The sequence below is a fragment of the Podarcis erhardii genome (assembly GCF_964252035.2).
Source record: "Podarcis erhardii genome assembly, chromosome: 7".
Lineage (NCBI taxonomy): Eukaryota > Metazoa > Chordata > Lepidosauria > Squamata > Lacertidae > Podarcis > Podarcis erhardii.
Window position 1 is genome coordinate 67,144,841 of NC_138511.1, and position 18,197 is coordinate 67,163,037.

At 44.0% G+C, this 18,197-nt stretch overlaps 1 protein-coding gene across 1 annotated transcript; it reads left to right on the forward strand.

Annotated features, from left to right (window-relative positions):
- The first annotated feature begins 236 nt into the window (after positions 1-236).
- Positions 237-17,888, forward strand: PIGV (phosphatidylinositol glycan anchor biosynthesis class V). The gene is made up of 4 exons (XM_081872257.1): positions 237-412; positions 7,869-8,028; positions 11,784-12,956; positions 16,274-17,888. Exons 2-4 carry the CDS (start codon positions 7,924-7,926, stop codon positions 16,562-16,564), a joined length of 1,569 nt encoding a protein of 522 aa, XP_081728383.1. The 5' UTR covers positions 237-412; positions 7,869-7,923; the 3' UTR covers positions 16,565-17,888.
- The last annotated feature ends 309 nt before the right edge of the window (positions 17,889-18,197 follow it).

Below are 18,197 nucleotides of genomic sequence, written 5' to 3' on the forward strand. Positions count from 1 at the left end.
GAACACCGAAACTATTTTATTTGGTCCCAGTGAAAGACAAACGCATATAGGGCTTCCATCATAGAGATGCCAGGGGCTAGACGCCACTCCTGCGCTCATGTAGGAGAGAATCGCGGCTAATGGCGGCTTCCTGTGTAGAACCATAGACTTGCAATGGCCTTAAAAAAAAAAAAGTTTAAACGGAAGTCCCGGATGTAAGTCTATAACGAGTCTATCGGCCCCCTCCCTCTCTATGATTTCGCCTACGTTCTGACGCCGGAAGGGCGGCTGCTCTTGGATTACTGCGCAGGCGCCAAGGGCTTCCTTGCCAACGGAAGTGGTTCGCGGCGGGCCGGAAGTGGGAGGAAGAGCGGCTGTGACTGTGTGAGAGAGATGGAGATGGAGCCGTTGAGTCCCCGCGCTGAGCACTCAGGTTGGGGGGAGAAGGAGGAACAGCGGTTGTCGCCGGGGGCCGCCAGCTGAGGGAGAGAGGGGACTGGCTCCCAGACCCTCCTCTGAGAGGCTCGCCCCATAAGCTCCTCTTTACATGGGCTCATCCCATAGGCTGCCGCTTGCCCTATAAGCTCCCTTCTTCCTGCCGATGGAGAGATGGGCACACGCCCCCCACTCCTGACTCCCCCCTCCCGCCTCTCTGAGCTCTCATCCCCATGCTGTCCCCCGCCATAGCCGCTGAGTAACCACTGCTTGCGCCCTTTTTTGTTGGGCTCCTAAGCAGGTTTCTATGAACATATGAAGCCGCCTGTGAGAGGCAGTGTGGTGTAGTGGTTGGACTGTGTTAAACTCTGAAACTCATTCCCACAAGAGGCAGTGTTGGCTTTAAAAGAGAATTATGCAAAGTCAAGCGATCAGTAGCTACTAGCCACAATGGGTATGTTCTGCCCCCGCTCTTAGAGGCAGTATACCTCTGAATATCAGTTGCAGGTGGGGCGTGTTGCCGTTGCAGGGTTCCCAGAAGCATCTGGTTGCCCACAGTGAGAGCATGATGCTGGACTAGATCTGCTATTGGCTTGATCCAGCAGGGCTTTTCTTTTTACTGCTGACCTGGGTTCACAAATGTGTGACTGAATCAGATGTACATGCAAATAAGGCCAAGGGGTTAATATTTGATGAGAGCCAGTGTGGTGTAGTGGTTAAGAGCGGTAGATTCGTAATCTGGGGAACCGGGTTTGCGTCTCCGCTCCTCCACATGCAGCTGCTGGGTGACCTTGGGCTAGTCACGCTTCTCTGAAGTCTCTCAGCCCCACTCACCTCACAGAGTGTTTGTTGTGGGGGAGGAAGGGAAAGGAGAATGTTAGCCGCTTTGAGACTCCTTCGGGTAGTGATAAAGCGGGATATCAAATCCAAACTCTTCTTCTTCCATGCTCCCTCCTCTGTGACCAGTATGGAAATACAAACTGCTGGCTTTTTACCTGGCTAGGTAAAAAGAAGAAGCCTTCTACCCTGGTGGGCAAGGGATAGAGTGAACTGGCTCGCTTCTTAACAGCCTGCTGTGTTTCTGAGCTGACCATGGAGGAAGTGAATTTTCTTTGTAGCTAGCATAGAAACTTAAGTGGGCTGATGGAGAAGACAGATTGATGTGTCTGTACTCTTCCCAGATTGCTCATTCATCCTGGAATTCTTGGTTGCCTATGGCTACCAGACAAGTTATTAAATGCAAGGCTTGTGTGAGAGGGGAGGTGCATTTTTCTTTTCCTTTTTCCACAGTTATGTCCTCCAAGGAGCTCAGGGTGACCTTTGTGGGTGGCGCTACCCCTTTTATCCTAACAGCCACACTGTGGAGTAGATTAAGCTGGGAAAAAGGTGAGCTTCAAGGTTCAAACAGGTTCAGATCCCTGCTCAGCTCCAAAGCTATGCCAGTTTACCCTGTCTCAGCCTAGCCTATGTTACATTGCACACATCTTCCCTCTCAACAGTCTTGATACTACTTTCAACGTTATGCCAGCCAGACACTATGAAAATGACACAGTCTCTACCTGGGTGTCTTACAGTTTACATTTTGACATAAAATGCAGGGATGGATGATACAAAAATGAGCAAAGGGGAAGTGCCTTAAGAAAATCAGAGTGACAGAGATGTTATATTCTGAGGGAGCTCCTGGTGGTTCATTCCTTTGTCGTTAAACCAAAAGTGGGATAGGACAGAGCTGCTATGCTAGATTCCTGGCAGATGGGTGGCTGTTGTTTGCTGGGAGGGAGAGGGACAAGGTGGCAGGGAGGTGGGTGTGGTTCAAATAGTCCAGCGATCCTGCCAATGTGTTTGCATTATGCCAACCTCCCTGCTTCCTTGCTTACACCCCTCATCTGGTAAGCAACAGTATCCTATTAGCCAAGAAACTAGCCTAGGGGGGCTTGCCTGTCACCTACTTTACAGGTGTCAGGAAAAAACATTCCTCTTCTAAACAGTCTCTGGCCTTTTAAAACTGGGGGTGGGGGGCATTGTTGTTGTTATGCTATGTATTTTTGTGTTTTTATATTGTAAGACGTCCTTTGATCTTTGGATGAAGGGAAGGGTAGTATAGAAATGTAATTATTATTAATAATAGTGGCTTTGCCTCAGCTGGTGAACTGTGTCTGCTCTAAACCCAGGATTGCAATTTTTGTTAGAGGCAGATGCCTGCGAGTTAAATACAGTGGTACCTCAGCAGCTTCTTTTTTGTCAAGTCTTAAAATCTTAATCTGTCTTTACTCACAGTAGTGGAGGGACAGGTTTAATGAAGCCAGGGTTGTTAAAGAAAGGCTTTCCTAAAGAACTCTGTTTTCATTAAGAACTTCAGAGCAGGTGAGATTGGGAAGCAACAGCAAATAGAAGCTGACCCAAGTTGAAGAGCAACATGGGAGAAGCAACATGGGAGAAAGCATGGGAGGCAAGAGAAGATGGTGAGCTTGTGTAGATGTAAGGAGTAAGAGATTTGGAGTAAAGGGAAGATGTATGATCAGAATGCGGGATCACATTAATAGGGAGGAATAGAAGCCTGGTGGTGGTGAAAAGTGCAGTAAGAAGCCAGTGAAGCAACTTGATGTGTCTGGGGAGTGGGGAACAATTCTGAATTCTTCTCTGTCAACTCCTAGGTATTTCTTCTCTTCTGTTTCCATTTAGTCTTTGAAGACTTGATTGCCCTCATCTTCTGACTTCAGTACATAATGGTCTCCTGTGTTCTCAGGTTTCCATGCATGAGTGAATAAGTCAAAGTTCAGAGGTGGAGTGCAGGTTTTTTATGTATAAGGTGTTAGGTGCCCTGTTAAAAGATCTTGGGCATTACACTTGGGAAGCAATTTTTGCTTGTTAGAGGGTTTCTTGGTATATATGGAAAGTCAGATGGACCACTGTTCTTGTGGTGCTGGGTATCTCCTTGAAAAAATGAATGTTTGAGGAAGGTGTGTAAATGATCATATGAGAAAGCAAGAAGTGATCCTCTGATTGTAGGAGGTAAAGTGATTTGTTCGCATGAATCTGCTTTTTGACCAGCTTTTTAGCCAGTTTGTTTTCACAGCTTTGTGTTCAACAACACATCAAGGTGAGCTCCCTTTGGCAAAGAAGTAATGATGCTAAAATATCTCTTAATTTGTTAGTAGTTCCCCGCTCTCCCCGCTCTGTCTCAGATTTGGCCACCAGCCACCTGAATTATCAGCTTAGTGTGCATTCACATATTAGAACATATTAAAAATATAATGAGTCTGGCACTGGAGGGTCACAGGCCATGTTTCATTATGTGTCAGTGTAGCAAGCACCAGGAAATGTGAGCAGCTGCCTAGATGAGTGGTAGTCAGGTGGCAGCCTTTTTGCTTGCTGCTGGTTGGGAGCAAGTGTATTCAGATTTAGCTAACCACCAGCACACATTGTGCTGTTGCTCTGTGTTATAGGTCATAAAATCAGCTCTGGGAGGCCACTGTGTTACTGCTCTTTGGGGTCATTGCCACTGTCTGTGCTTTGGGAAAACCACTTTCAGCCTCCGTTTCCCATCTGTAAAACAGGACGAATAGGGTCACCGAGGGTATGAAGCACTTTGTAAATTAAAAATGCAATAGAGATATAAAAGAGCGTGGCTTTCAAAGAACGGCTGAGAAGCAGAGTTAAAAAGAAAATATAAAATAAGTGATCAATATTGCATAAGTTGCTTATGGTCAGTCTGGGAGATCACACTGAAATAATGTCAGTCAAAGACATACTTTAAATTATACCCGAAAGATAAAGCAGCATGGCTGACACAAGTGTGGTGCATCCTTAGTTTAGCAACATTACAAACTCATAAGAACATAAGAACTCTGTTAAATTGGAACCAGTTAATCCAATAACTCTCCTACTCAGGAATTAATGTTTAATTTGGAGCAACAGGACCAGTGGTATTATATGTGTGAATGGATGCTGGCTGGGCCCTGACTCTTCGCTTCCAAATGTATTAAAATATACTACACCAAGATCTTAACAGCCAGCATGTACTGAAACTGAGACAGCTATTTTTCACTAGTTCCAAAATAGGGAGAAACCATTTTTCCGTTTCTAGAGGGATATTTGTTTCAATAAGTGCAATAAAATAAAAATTTGAAAAACACTGCAAGAGAATGGAGATGTCTTCTAAAAGTCAGGTAGTTGTTTATAATTTAAAGTGAGATATAATAAAATAACAATACAATGAAACATAACTAATAGCTATTAAAAGTAGCAATAAAATCAAGAGCATACAATGAGGCCATTAAAACACTGGAAAACAAAGAAGGCTTCCTTCCCCCTTGGTGCCTTAAAACCATCAAATTTTATGCCAGACGAATGGACAGGGGGAGAGAGTTCCACAGATGATGTGAGCTGACTCTTCCTGGTAGCCACCCCCACCTCCCCTCCAAAGATGGAGGCACCCAGACCTGGCCCTGTGGTGAAGATGTTCATGATTATGCTTTGCCTTTCTGTGCAGAGCAGTTACAGTGCATGCAACCTCTCTCCACTCTTATGAAACAACATAAACATTTTTTTTTAAATCCATACAAAAACCCTGGTCAAAACCAATCGTTATTAAAGCACAGAAGTTCATTCCAGCCCAAGAGCCTTCAAGAAAGGTGCACATTTCATACAAAAACCAAATCTTTCTGTAGGTTTTTGTGGGGGTGGGGTGGGGAATGTTTTAAAAGACCTTTAACCTCAGACAGCAACACTCATTTCCATTAAAACAGGTATATGTTGAAATGTAAACTGCATTTAAAGAAATAACCTCTGCAGAGACTGGGTGCAAAAAAAGGTGGTGGGCGGGACAGCATTGCAATAAGGAAATTAAAGTGACTCAGAATGGAGGGGAAACAAACCACATCTTTTCTTTAGTCAAATCAAAAGAAATGAGCAGGTGAAGAGAATTATTTAGACTTATTAATAGAAGTATACAGTATTGAGAAATGAATTCTTGAGTTATTTTTAATATCTTAATCTACAGGATAACTGTAAATACATGGAGAGGTGCCTAAATCATTGCTTTATAGAAGAGTTCCATGCGTGCATTGCCATGGATTTTATCAGGGAATCCTGTATTATCACATATCTATAATTTGAGTGCCTCAGCAATGCAAGGTGTGGAAAAGTACCAACACAGTGAGTGCCTGGTGCCCTCTGGTGGCAACTAGGCTACAGTGCAGAACTTGAAAACCATTTCATAGTTCCATTTTAAAGGATTTTAAAAAACAAAACCTGCCGTCTGGCTTTTTAGATTTGCATGCTCTTCTTGACAGGAGGGGATAAAAATGGAGGTAGAGAAGACAGGAGTAGTTTGTTATGGAAACCATTGACCTGACTAAAAGTACGAAATGTTGCCAGGCTTAAATTTGCATAAGTTTATTTATTTATTTTTTAAAACACACTCAAAGATTTTCTCACTCAGTGCTTCAGCCACAGATGACTGCTTGGCTGTACTCATAGTGGAAAAGCAAGCCTGCTTGATAGTCTTTTGCTGATGTGGTGAGAGGTTTTACTTCCTTTTTCAAGAGGGTGTGTCTTTCTGTCCTTGGGGACAGCGCTAGCTGTTTCATCATGTTGCACAAAGCCTTTCTCTTTCATGTGCAGCTAGTTTCTGCTCTCTTTCCATTATAAGGGATAGGATGGGAATGAAGGAAGGGTTTGTATATTACAACAACCCCGAGGAGGAGGTACAGTGTGTGTGTGCACATAAAGACACATTGTACACACACTTCTGGGATCCTTGTAGATGAAGGCCAGATCACCAGTTATTGGTCTGGAGGGCAGGTTTTGCCCCCAGCACCAAAACTCTGTTAAATAGAGTTTGCTGTTCAGAGTTAGTTATGCCAGTCAGTAGTAGATAGGGCTCTCTGTGTCTCTTACTAATGATAGCTAAACAAATGCTGCTGAGTACCAGATGCTGGCACATACAGGAAGGGCTGTTGTCTTTGTGCTCTGCTGGTGAGCTTCCCGGAAGCATCTGGGTGGTCACTGTGGAAAACAGGATCCTGGATTTAGATGGACTGTTGCTCTGATCCAGCGGGCGCCTCCCCCCCCCCCGGTCTGCTTCTCTTAAGTGTAACTCATTATTTCGTCGTTCACCTCTATGGGGAAATTGTTCATTCATACAGAGGCAAGTAAAGGTACACTGAGTAGCCCCTCCTGGCATGGAGGATAAACCTTCTTTCTGACTTTGGTGACTCCAGCCACTGAATGTCAAGCCTGCCCCTGTTGCATTGCTGTGCCCCCTTCAACTCAATATCCCCAGGTTTTGTTCAGTGTCTTGGTCAGTTCAGAGTGCAACAATATTTCATATATTTTGGAAAGTGGTTTGTCCACCCATCCACCTGCGTGTCTGTTCTCTATAGGTTTGGCTGCATATCAATATATATTTTTGTGTATTTCTATTGTAAACAAATTTAATAAATAATAATAATAGATCATCCTGTGATCCTCAGATGAGGAGCGGTATATAAATTTAATAAATAATAAATAGTAATAATAATAAAATATATCATTGCCAAGCTTGGCACAAGAGTTTTCAAGTTAGGCAACTGTCTTTGTTGGTGTCAGATGTTGAGTGCCATTTTGAATCAAATGTAACTTTGGCATGACTTTGTCCAATTTTCGGTGTGACGGGTCCAAGCACACAAATTGCTGTATCCGTTTAAAAATCATGATTTATTTTTGTTGTTTCTAAGAATTCCCAGGCAGTGCCAGACACTCCCCACAGGTATTTATGTAAACAGGTTCCTGTTTATGTCTGTCATTATGATGGATAGTGTGTGTGCATGGAGGAAGCATGCAGTCAAACTATGTCATTCCCTACCACATCACAATGATAACCACCAGGAAAATGGCTAGGTAGTGCAGTCAAGAGTTAGCTTTGTTTCTTTAGCTACAGTTAAAATCCCATCTTTATTGCAAGGAGTTCAAAGCAGCACATGTGGCTCTCCCATTTTATCTGTCTTAACAACCCGATTAGCCTAGAGATGGGGACTGCCCCAAGGTCACCCTGTGTAGTACAGCATCGCAGGGGCCAACCAGATGCATCCTCTGGGAAGCCCAGAAGAAGGACCTGAGAGCAACAGCAATGCTCCCCACTTGTAATTCCCAACTACTGATACTCAGACACATGGTGCCTTTGGCAGTGGAGGTAGAGCATAGCCACCATGGCTTGTAGCCATTGATAACATTAACTTGCATGTCTAACCCTATTTTAAAGCCATCCAAGTTGTTGCCCACCACTACCTGATAGCGGAGTGCAATTTGAACCTGTATCTCCTTCATCACCCAGTGGTTAGAGTCTAGCCACTACATCACACCTGCTCTCTTAGTCCAGGGAACGAGTGTGGAAACCATTATTTGCCTGCCATTGACAAACATGGTGCAAGTATTATCCTGCGTGATGTTGAATTTATTACTATTGATTTCAGGTTTCAAAATCTCTCGGTGGATTTTCCTGCATGGAAGGCAGTGGTGACCCATTGGATGACCTCCAAGGTCAGAATGCTGCAGAGGAAGGAAGGAGACCCTCGTTGCCAAGAGGTGGTTCGGTTTGCAGTGCTTTGCAGAGTGCTCACACTTTTCCTCCAGGCAAGTCCCCTGATACCAAGCACTGAAATATACAATGTCACTGAAATATAACCTGTCTGGCATTCTCAGATCAGGACAGATGACATCAGAAATAAATACTGGGTTCTTTTTCATATGTTTAAAGTTCAAAAGCTAGTATATCTGTTCTAGATAGAGAGGGGTCATACCTTGCTCAGTGTTGGAGCGCATGCCTTTCTTCCAGAAATTTGCAGGTTAAAACCCTAAACATCAGTGTAGAGAGTCTGGGACAAGTGGGATCCACCAAGGATCTGTATTATGGGGCTGCTGTTTTTTAACTTGCTCATAAATGATACAGGGTTTGGGGTGAGCTGTGTGTTGACCCAAGTATGCCAATGATACTAAAGTATTAAAAAGGGGATTGTGAAAATGATCAAGGAGCTGTAGCAAATCCCATGAAGAGGAAGGATTTCAGCATTGGAGCTTTTTAGCTTAGAAAAAGGGTGAATAAGGAGGGGAGAGGACATGATAGAAATGTATAAAAATTATGCATGGCGTGGAGAAAATGAACAGAGAGACGTTTTTAAAGTCCTTTTTCATCAGCACGTAGTTTATTATTCTAAGGCATTTGCTGCCATGCAATGTAGTAATGGCCACCAACTTAGATGGCTAGTCCAGCTGGTCTGGCAGAGCCCTGGGACCATCTGTAGCCATTGCAGCTGAAGCTTCCTCTGTCTGCTAGCGTCCTTCAGTGGTGCAGGAAATATAGTGACTGGGCCCTGTTGCTACAGTTCCCCGTCGGAGACTGTTATGTAAATGATTTTAGAGCTCTCAAAAGAGGTGTAATTTTTGGAGTGTGTATGAGTAAGAATGGCATTCCCTCAGCGAATCCAACAGAAATGCAAGAGGAAGCTTCTTCTGCAGATTAGTTATTTGGATGCACAGAATTCATGTGTTGTGGCATAATAGTGTGCTCTCCACCACGTACTCAATAGTTTGGGAACCAAATGTAAGTCCACAGACATGATGTGGACTACACACTTTAAAAAAATGAAAACAAAATATTCTCAATAATCCATATTCTGTTCCGGAGAGCCAATCCTATGCAGAATTTCTGAAGATTAGTAGCTGTGCCTTTGTAATCTCTGAGCAGGCAAGATCCCCCCCCCAGCTATTCTTGTGCTCAGAGGAACATGAAGCCAGCTGCAGGAGCTTTGTCTACATAATTGGTATTTGACATTTAAATTAGGCATATTTTTACTGCAATAGCAAGGGAGGCCCTGAAAAGAGAGCATCCTGTACATTTTGCCAAAGATACCACTTTTTCTCACAAAATCTCAACCAACTTGTGAACCAAAAGCACTGCTTTCAGGCTGATAGGAACATTGCTCCCAATTTCTCTGTGGTGATGGCAACCAGAAATTCAGCTAACCTATGTCATTGGCAGTGTAAGTTGAGTCTTCACTAGGATTAAGGCATTAGGGTTTTGGGGTGGCTAGAACCAAAATTAAATGCAGCCTGTAGGGTTAAGGTAGCCTTCCCCAACCTGGTCTACAACTCCCGTTATACCTGACCATTAGCTATGCTGGTTGGGGCTGACAGGAGTTGGAGTCAGCAGCAGCTGAAGGCAGCAAGCTTGGGGAAGCTGGCTTGAGTCAAGACTAAAGCAAACAGCACATACAAGTTCTGAGGCTTCATACTTGTGTAGGATGAGAAAACCAGGGTAAACTGGAGCCAGAGTAAGCCATTACTAAGAATTCAGTTATGTGAGAGTGAATTGAGGAGAGATGGAAGAGAAACAATGCATTTCTGTGGCAGCCCCCCAACTATGGAATTTATACCCAAAAGAAGTCAGATTGATACTGTCCCTGATGGCTTTTGTGCAGGCAGTGAAACATTTCACTTTTTTTCCTGGTTCTTAATCATGGTGTTAACTTCTCTATTCTCTTTGGTTTACAACCTTTGGGTTTAATTTTGTTTAAAATTAGGTTGCAGGAGGCTAGCTTGGGAGATGGAAATCCATGGCTTGTACTTACATGACTCAGAGGCTGAGGAAGTTCCCTGCTGGATCAGAGCAAAGCTCATTAAATCCAGCGTCCTGCTTCACGTAGTGGCCAACTAGAAGTTGCTGGAGAGCTACTGCCAGTCAGAGTAGACTGTGCAGCGCTAGATGGACAAATAGGCTAAACTGTTATAAGGCCACCTCCCATGTCCCTGTGTTGTACATGGGGCATATTAACACAGTATGCTGGCCAAAGAGTGTTGCATATTCCAGCCTTAGAAGAACTTGGGGTAGAATGCAGTTTCATCTTGACAGCTACAATGGGATCCTACTAAAGTTCCTTGTAGGGCCATGGGTAAGTTCTTACACTGGGAACTGTGCCAAATACACACACAGTTGATGCCAGACAGACTGCTAGCAGGAGAATTCCTTTTTGGTCCCTTTAGTTTGGGCTGGGTATTGTCGTCTGGCCAGCCAAACAGCCACAGGGTTGTTGTTTTTTATGGAAAGGCATGACTGCCTTTATTGAGTTTGATTTCATTAGATGTGTGGCTCTCTCTGTTCCTTGTGTGCCAACACATAATTGGATTGATTGCACAAAGGAAACCCCCGAGTTTGACATTTCTGTATGCTTTGTCTGGCTCGGCAAGTTGGAATGACTTTTCATTTGGCACATTCAGAAATTGCGGTCTTTGGCATGTTGCTCTTTTCTCCCACAGATTAGCAAGAGGTACAAAGCATGCTCACTGATCAGTTGTTTTCTCCCCAGAGCACCTTCATCTTGGCATACAGGACTGTTGGCTTAGCATAGTGGCTAAGTTGCTGGTTCAGATGCCACCTCTGCCATGAACTCATGAAACAGTCGTAGTTTCAGGCCCACATCTGCAATATGGTGATAATAATACTGGCACCCTTTACTTGATTGTTGTAAGGATTGCAAGATACCGAGAAGAGAGCCTTATTGGTAGTGGTGCCCTTCCTGCAGAACGCCCTAACTGACTTTTAGAAGACATCTGAAGGCAGCCCTGTTTTGGGAAGTTTTAAAGGATTGATGTTTTTATTATGTTTTTAGATACATTGTAAGCCACCCAGAGTGGCTGGGAAAGCCCAGCCAGATGGGCGGGGTATTACTATTACTATTACTATTACTATTACTATTACTATTACTATTACTATTACTATTATTATTATTTTACTTAACCCACTTCCTTAGTCTTATCCATTATATGCAGTTTACAGTCTGTTGGAGAAAGTCTAGAAGACATTAAGGGTTGTGTCCAATGCTAGTCCTATTTGAAGTGGGCCCTTTGGGTGGTCTTCAGGTAAGTTTTACTCAGAGTAGATACACTGAAATTAATGACGTGACTAAGTTAATTCCATTAATTTCAGTAGGTCTACTGTTGAGTGAAAAGTGGAAGTTAATGGACATGATTAACTTAGGTTCATTAATTTCAGTGGGTCTACTCTGAGTAGCACTTAGTTGGACACTACCCTAAGGAAATAACATTAGTGGCTAAAAAAAAAGTTCTCCTACTGCTGCATTTGCCCAAGTTGTCTGTTCTCCCATTTCCCCGCTAGAAATGCCTCTAAAACAGCTCCTGCATGAGAAATCGCCCCAGACCCAGACGTAATGCCTGCAAGTCCTTGTTTGGGGGAGGGGATGACTAGCTGTGAGGCTTTGAATTCCCTGGTCAGGTTCAGGTCCCAAATTGGAGGGAACGTGTTGCTTTGGGGAGGGAGGGGGACAGGACGTTGACTTGGCTGTCATTTTCTATCCTTTCTTCCCACTTCCCAGGCCCTTTTCAACCTCCTGATCCCCGACCATGCTGCTGATGCCTTCTCTCCACCCCGTTTGTCTGAGTACGGGTTTTGCGACTGGATCTTGGAATGGCTCCTAGGAGGCCTGTCACGGTGGGATGCGGAACACTTCTTGTTTATAGCTGAGCACGGCTATGTGTATGAGCACAATTGTGCCTTCTTCCCCTTGTTTCCCTTGAGCCTGCGAGCGGCAGCGGAAACAGTGCTGTGGCCCTTCCAAGGCTTCTTATCTCTCCGCAGCCGCCTGCTCCTTTCTGCAGCTCTGCTCAATGGTCTGTTCTCTGCCTGGGCAGCATGGACTCTGTATAAGCTCAGCTGCACAGTCCTGCAGTGCCGCAGGAAGGCGTTCCTATCAGCCATCCTCTTCTGCCTCACCCCTGCAAACGTCTTTATGGCAGCTGCTTATTCAGAAAGCATGTTTGTCCTCCTAGTGTTTAGTGCCATGTGGTGGCTAGAGAAAGGGCAGCTTTGGGCCAGCAGCCTCCTCTTTTCACTAGCTGCTGGTGTGCGTTCCAACGGACTGATCAATGCTGGGTTCCTCTTCTATTCCCAGACAAAACTCTTTGCCTCCCAGTTGCAGGTGAGGACAGGAACTGGAGTAAAGCCGCCACAGATCTTGGGTCAATTCCTAAACCTGGTAGCTTCCCTGGTGGTGATGTCTGCCTCTGTTTTCCTGCCATTTGCTTTGTTTCAGTTCTGGGCATACCTTCGGTTCTGCAACACCCTGTTTAGCCCTGAGTATGCTGTGCCGGACCCACTGTTGCAACTGGCTGCACATAAGGGGTATCGTGTAGCAGCCTCAAATGGTGTGGCACCACCATGGTGCTCCTGGAACTTTCCTGTGCTCTACACTTACATTCAAGATACTTACTGGAATGTCGGCTTCCTCAGGTACTTTGAGCCCAGACAGATCCCCAACTTCCTGCTAGCTGCACCCGCCATTGTGCTGGGCTCCTGGGCAGCCTGGCGGTACGTCGCTACAAACCCCTGGCACTGCCTAACACTTGGCCTGCTGAGAAGAAAGACTGAAGGAATGAAGGGAAAGGACTTGAGCAAGCCAGCTACTGGTTTTTACTCTCCTGGTGCATTTGTTTACATAGTCCATGCAACAGTTCTGTTGGTGTTTGGGACTTTCTGCATGCATGTGCAGGTGAGTTTTGCAGATTCTTGAAGGGCTGTCACATAGCGGGGTGGTGGCAACCTGAGCAAAAGTGTATCATGGTGTTGTCAGTCCAGCCTGGCATAAAACCTTGAACTCTGCTTCGAAGGGATACACACTATGCAGGAGCGAATGCTCAGCAGGAAGTGGTAGCCAATCTCTGACCCAAGACATTCAGACTTGAATTTTTTTTAAGGTGTGCATCTTACTCATTTTGTGTGTATTCTGAAAACTAATCTGCCACATAGCCTCAAGACTTTGGCCTTTCCTAGCTCTGTTAATCTAACATTCCTTAAACTAGAGATGAACCCTAAGTCCCTTTATGTGCTAAGCAAGTATGCTAGTATAGACTTGGCATATATTAGGGTGAAAGACCTTAGGTCATGGTAGAGCATGTGCGCTGCATGGAGGAGGTCCAGGTTTCAGTCCTTGACATATCCAGATTAAAGAGTGGCAAGTGATGAAAATGACCTGAAACCCTGAAGAGCCACAGCTGCCAGACTACTGGGCTAAATGGATGATAATCTTACCTGATATAAAACAGCTTGCTATGTTCCTGTGCACTTTGCCACTGAGCAGGTAATCTAGCTTTGGGTTAAGTACCAAGCAGAAGTGAAACAAAGGAACTAGAAGCAGTTAGCTTGGAAAAACAATGATTCTTAAGTTCAAATATGGGGGGAAAGGGATACTGTGAAAGAAGAAAGGTGGTACTCTCCTCCCAGGGAAATCAACAATACAAAAGTAAAATGCAGTAATAAACGTACATGAACATACTGAAAACACAACCAAAGTATAAACATCCAATTGTTGAAACTTTTTAAACACTTAGAATCTGGGGTGAGGGGAAACTGGCCTTGTCCTTGATATTCAGACAGGCCAATAATCACTGATGTGCAAATCTGCCTCTTGGTGGAAGCCAGAAAAATAGGCTATGCTCTCAGCATTATATGTGGCAGAAGGTGATCTTTGTGTCTAAGAAGGGTGTGGGTACTTCCTCAGTTGACCTCACAGTTGAAATTTATACACCCTTTAAAGATGGAGAAGTGCCTCTCATTAGATTTGCAGCCTGATTCTGTCCGTGCTTATTTGGAAGCAAAGCCATAGATTTCAGAAGGGATTACTCCGAGATTAGTGTGCATCTGCAGATTACTGTGTATGGGGCTGGAGCCTTAGGCAGTGGGATTTCTTTTTGACTAAGCATGCATTGGATCTAGTGATATGAGCCCCATCTTATGCTCTGTTGAGGAGCAGCCGCAGAATGAAGTATTGAAGCCTCGACTTCCAGAGGTGATATGTTTCTCCCCTTCTACACCAAAGCAGGCCCTGCTGTTTGTTGTTGGACTACTTTGCCACTAGGTTAAAAAGTCCCTGTGCTGTTCAGCATTGGAACACTGGTCAAGGGGTGCTTTAAGAGTTTGGGATGAATGCAACGGAGGTGAGGCTACCCCATTACATTTTTTGGCCCAGAGGCTCCCAAAGTAATGCATGGCATATTGATGTAAAAGAAATGTAATAATATAAAATAGCAAAAACACCAAATACTCACTAATCACACTGGATATCTGTTTGTGAGCTGTATTCATGCTCTTGCAACAGATGCAGCTTCCCAGCAATCTATCATTTCCAAGCCATGCCAGCTCTCTCACACACCCAGCCTGTCACCTAGGAACAAGGCAATCTACTACCAATCACCCTTGGGGAGTGCCATCACTCTAAACACATCCCAAAGGAACAACTGAAAGTGGCTGCCACCATAGGGCTGGCTCACTGGCAATGACCAAGCACCGACAGCAGTCTCCAAATAAATAGGTTTCCTCCCAGCAAACTAACTACACCTATGGCAAAGTTCTTGTCTTCCCTAATGGGCTAGCTGGCCAAAGATGGCTCCTCTGATAGACTGCTATTCTCAAGGTGCAGCAAAAGTGGCTGGGCAGGCTAAGGTTAGTATTCACCTCCCAAGTGAGAACTAGTGTTATGTATTGTGTGCCATAATGCTCCTGCTTTAAATTTCAGTCACTGGGTAGTCTCGGGCAAGCTTCTGTTCACTCATCCTTATCTACTTGTTTGCAATATGTGGGTGGTCATACCAGCCTGCCTTACAGGACTTGTTGTAAGGTTTATTAAGATAATGTATGTGGAATGCTTTCAAACACTCAGGAAAAGCACTATATAAATACTATGCAATTAGTATTATTAATTATTGTAGCATCTTAATAGCTATGGGAGCAGCAGCTCACTGGCTCCTAGCATTAATCCCAGATGATAATTTTTATTGGGATGATTATTTTTAAATTTATATAATGCTCTGTCCAGGTGAGAACTCTGTTCAAAAGGTTGCCATATATAGACAGTAGTCATCACCTGTTCCCTGGAAGTGCTTTAAGAGAGAGAAAGTTACAAGAAAGGGGAAGTAGGGAATTCCCCTAGATTCTTGGCAGCAAGAGTGTCATGTGTTTGCTTAATCACTTCCGCTTTTGAGCCTGGTGGTTAGCAGCTTCAGAAGTCAGAGGCATGGTAGAAAAGGCACATGCTGGAAGGCACATGCCAGAACCAAACTTCCAACTGAGTCATAATTTATCTTTATTCCATAATAAACATCTTTCAGTTGCAGATAGGTAGCCGTGTTGGTCTGCCATAGTCAAAACAAAATAAAAAAATTCCTTCCAGTAGCATCTTAAAGACCAACTAAGTTAGTTCTAGGTTTGAGCTGTGTGTATCTGAAGACGAAAGCATGCACACGAAAGCTCATACCTAGAACTAACTTAGTTGGTCTTTAAGGTGCTACTGGAAGGAATTTTTTTTATTTTGTTTTAAATATCTTTCAAACTGAGCTTTGATCCAGAAACCCATTTTGCAATTGGTTTTCAAAGGGTCTCACTCTCAGCACCCATCAGCTGATCTGCACAGAGAGGAAGCTCCTTTTAAGGTACACTCTCAGCTCCAGTCAGCAGTGCACCTTCAAATGGACTTGCTTTCAGCACCCATGCCATGCCTACTAGGGCCCATGAGCCAGAGGTTCCCCAGCGCTGCAGTATACTACACCCCTGGCTTGATAAACTGATAAACATTCAGAAATTTTAAAGTGGCATGCAGTTACACGTAGAAAGGATAGTATTTAGTTCTTTTCTGGGTAGAACAGAAGATCTTAAATGTTGAGGCTGACCCTGACCTAAACCTGGCAAATTGTTCAGACCACTTCATCTGTACCTTGTGCTTTTTCTTAAAAGGGGATTTATGTATCTTGGAATTATGTTGAAAGGTCTTGGGCACGTGCATAATGAAATAACTTCTTCATTTTTAAAAAATAGGTCCTTACCAGATTTTTGGGCTCCTCTTCTCCAGTACTTTATTGGTTCTGTGCTCATCTGCTTCATGACTATGAGCCTTTGCTACAAAATGGGAGCCAATCTTCACAGCATGGAACACCCCACTCAGATAAGCCCTCTCTTCCTAACTGGAACAGAAATGAAAACCCTGTGCTCACACTTCTGTACAACTGGAGGCAGACTACCACTCTCACTAAGTGCATTCTGGGATATGTACTTTCCTATTGGATGTTGGGGCTGGTCCTTCACTGCAATTTTTTGCCGTGGACATAAGTATGTAGAACTGGGTAAGCTGATTGACTAGAGCATTAACCGAGCATTTTTCACCTTGGCAGTATTGAAGCTAATCAGCATCTACATGAAACTGCTAGGAGAGAGTTGGAGCTCAGTGTCACCTGTGTGCTGATGACAACAGAATGTGCCAATTCCTCTCTCTTCCAGCCAAGCCAGAGAGAGTATTGAAGTGTTTTGTTTTTTTCCTCCCAATAGACACTCAGAACTGTGTAGTTATTGAGCATACTTAGTCCGCAATTGGCTTTTGTCATTCCTCCCCACCTTTAGTGTGTGGAGTTGCCATTCTGTAAACCTTTGGGTTCTTCCACACCTGCTGATATCCCCGTCTTGTGCTTACATGGTGCTATTTTGGTTATATAAGAAATGACAATCAGGATTAGTTTTCTGTTGGTATATAGGGTAGAGCAAACAAAGTGATGCTTAATCCAGATAGAGGTGCTCTTGGTTAGAAGAGCTACCACTCTAGGAATAAGAGTTCAGTCTGTCTTGGAGGGCAGTTCACTTCCCTTAAAAACTCAGGTTCACAGCTTCAGAGTTCTCCTAGGTTAACTCTTAGGTTTCCAGGCAGCAGCTGTGGGTAGGACACCTTAGGCTGCTGTGCCCGCTGAGGTTCCCCAAGAGAAGAGATGTAGTCACAGTAGCACATGCCTTCTGTGTTGCATCAAGATTTGGATTACTGCAGTATGTTCTACATGGGGCTGCCTTTGAAGTGTTTATAAACTTCAGTCAGTCTGAAACACAATAGTTAAAAGCCAGTTATTGAGAGCACATTGGTCCCATGTTGCAAGGGTTTCACCAGCTGCTGGTCTGTTTTCTAGGCCCAACTCAAAGTACTACTCCATTTATGAGTGCTAAGCAGCTTAGGACCAGGGTTTCCAAAGGGCCATCTCTCATTTGAGCTCAACTACTTATTAAGATCAACTGGAGAGATCACCAAGAACTGGAAATCCCTGCCGTTAACCTTTTTTTGTTGGTACCACAAGGTTTGGAATCTGGCACTGATGGAAAAGCTAACTCACAGATTTAAGGTGCTACAAAAAGGAACTGAGTTGGACAAATTTCAGGACTTATGGTACATTACACAGACCACCAAGGACAAAAATGTTTGTAAAGCTCCAGCCACACATGGTCAACTACACCTAAGTACTTTGGGCTGACAGATAAAATAGAAACAAAAATCAGCTAGTGAACTCTATACTACTTTGAACCTGATTATATTATGCAACATTATATGATGAATTGTCTCTCCATTGTTACATATTTTTGTAATTTTATATCAAAATCAATAAAATACTTTTAAAAATCTGCTGGAGAGTGTCTCCTTGCATCCTGTCTGTATCTTAGGTGTGTTTGGTGTGGATGCAGAGGAGAGCTGTACCTAGACATTTTGAGGGTGATCTGGTTCACCTCTTGCTGGTTTCCCACCATCTCGTGGAAACTTTTGTTTTCCAGAGAGCACTTGGCTTGCTTATTTATTATTATTTAGCTTATAATTGGTTTGTCGACTATCTGAGGAATGATATTTTTAAAGTGAAGGCAGTGAAGGTCCTGTCTGAGTGTCTGGAGGCAGTTGGAGGATGGATGGCAGCTAACGGATTGAGGTTGAATCCTG

Coding starts and splice junctions, on each gene's coding strand:
- PIGV (XM_081872257.1), top strand. CDS start 7,924: ATGACCTCCAAGGTCAGAATGCTGCAGAGGAAGGAAGGAGACCCTCGT. Junction 8,029..11,783: donor TGCTCACACTTTTCCTCCAG/GCAAGTCCCCTG, acceptor CCCACTTCCCAG/GCCCTTTTCAACCTCCTGAT. Junction 12,957..16,273: donor CTTTCTGCATGCATGTGCAG/GTGAGTTTTGCA, acceptor TTTAAAAAATAG/GTCCTTACCAGATTTTTGGG.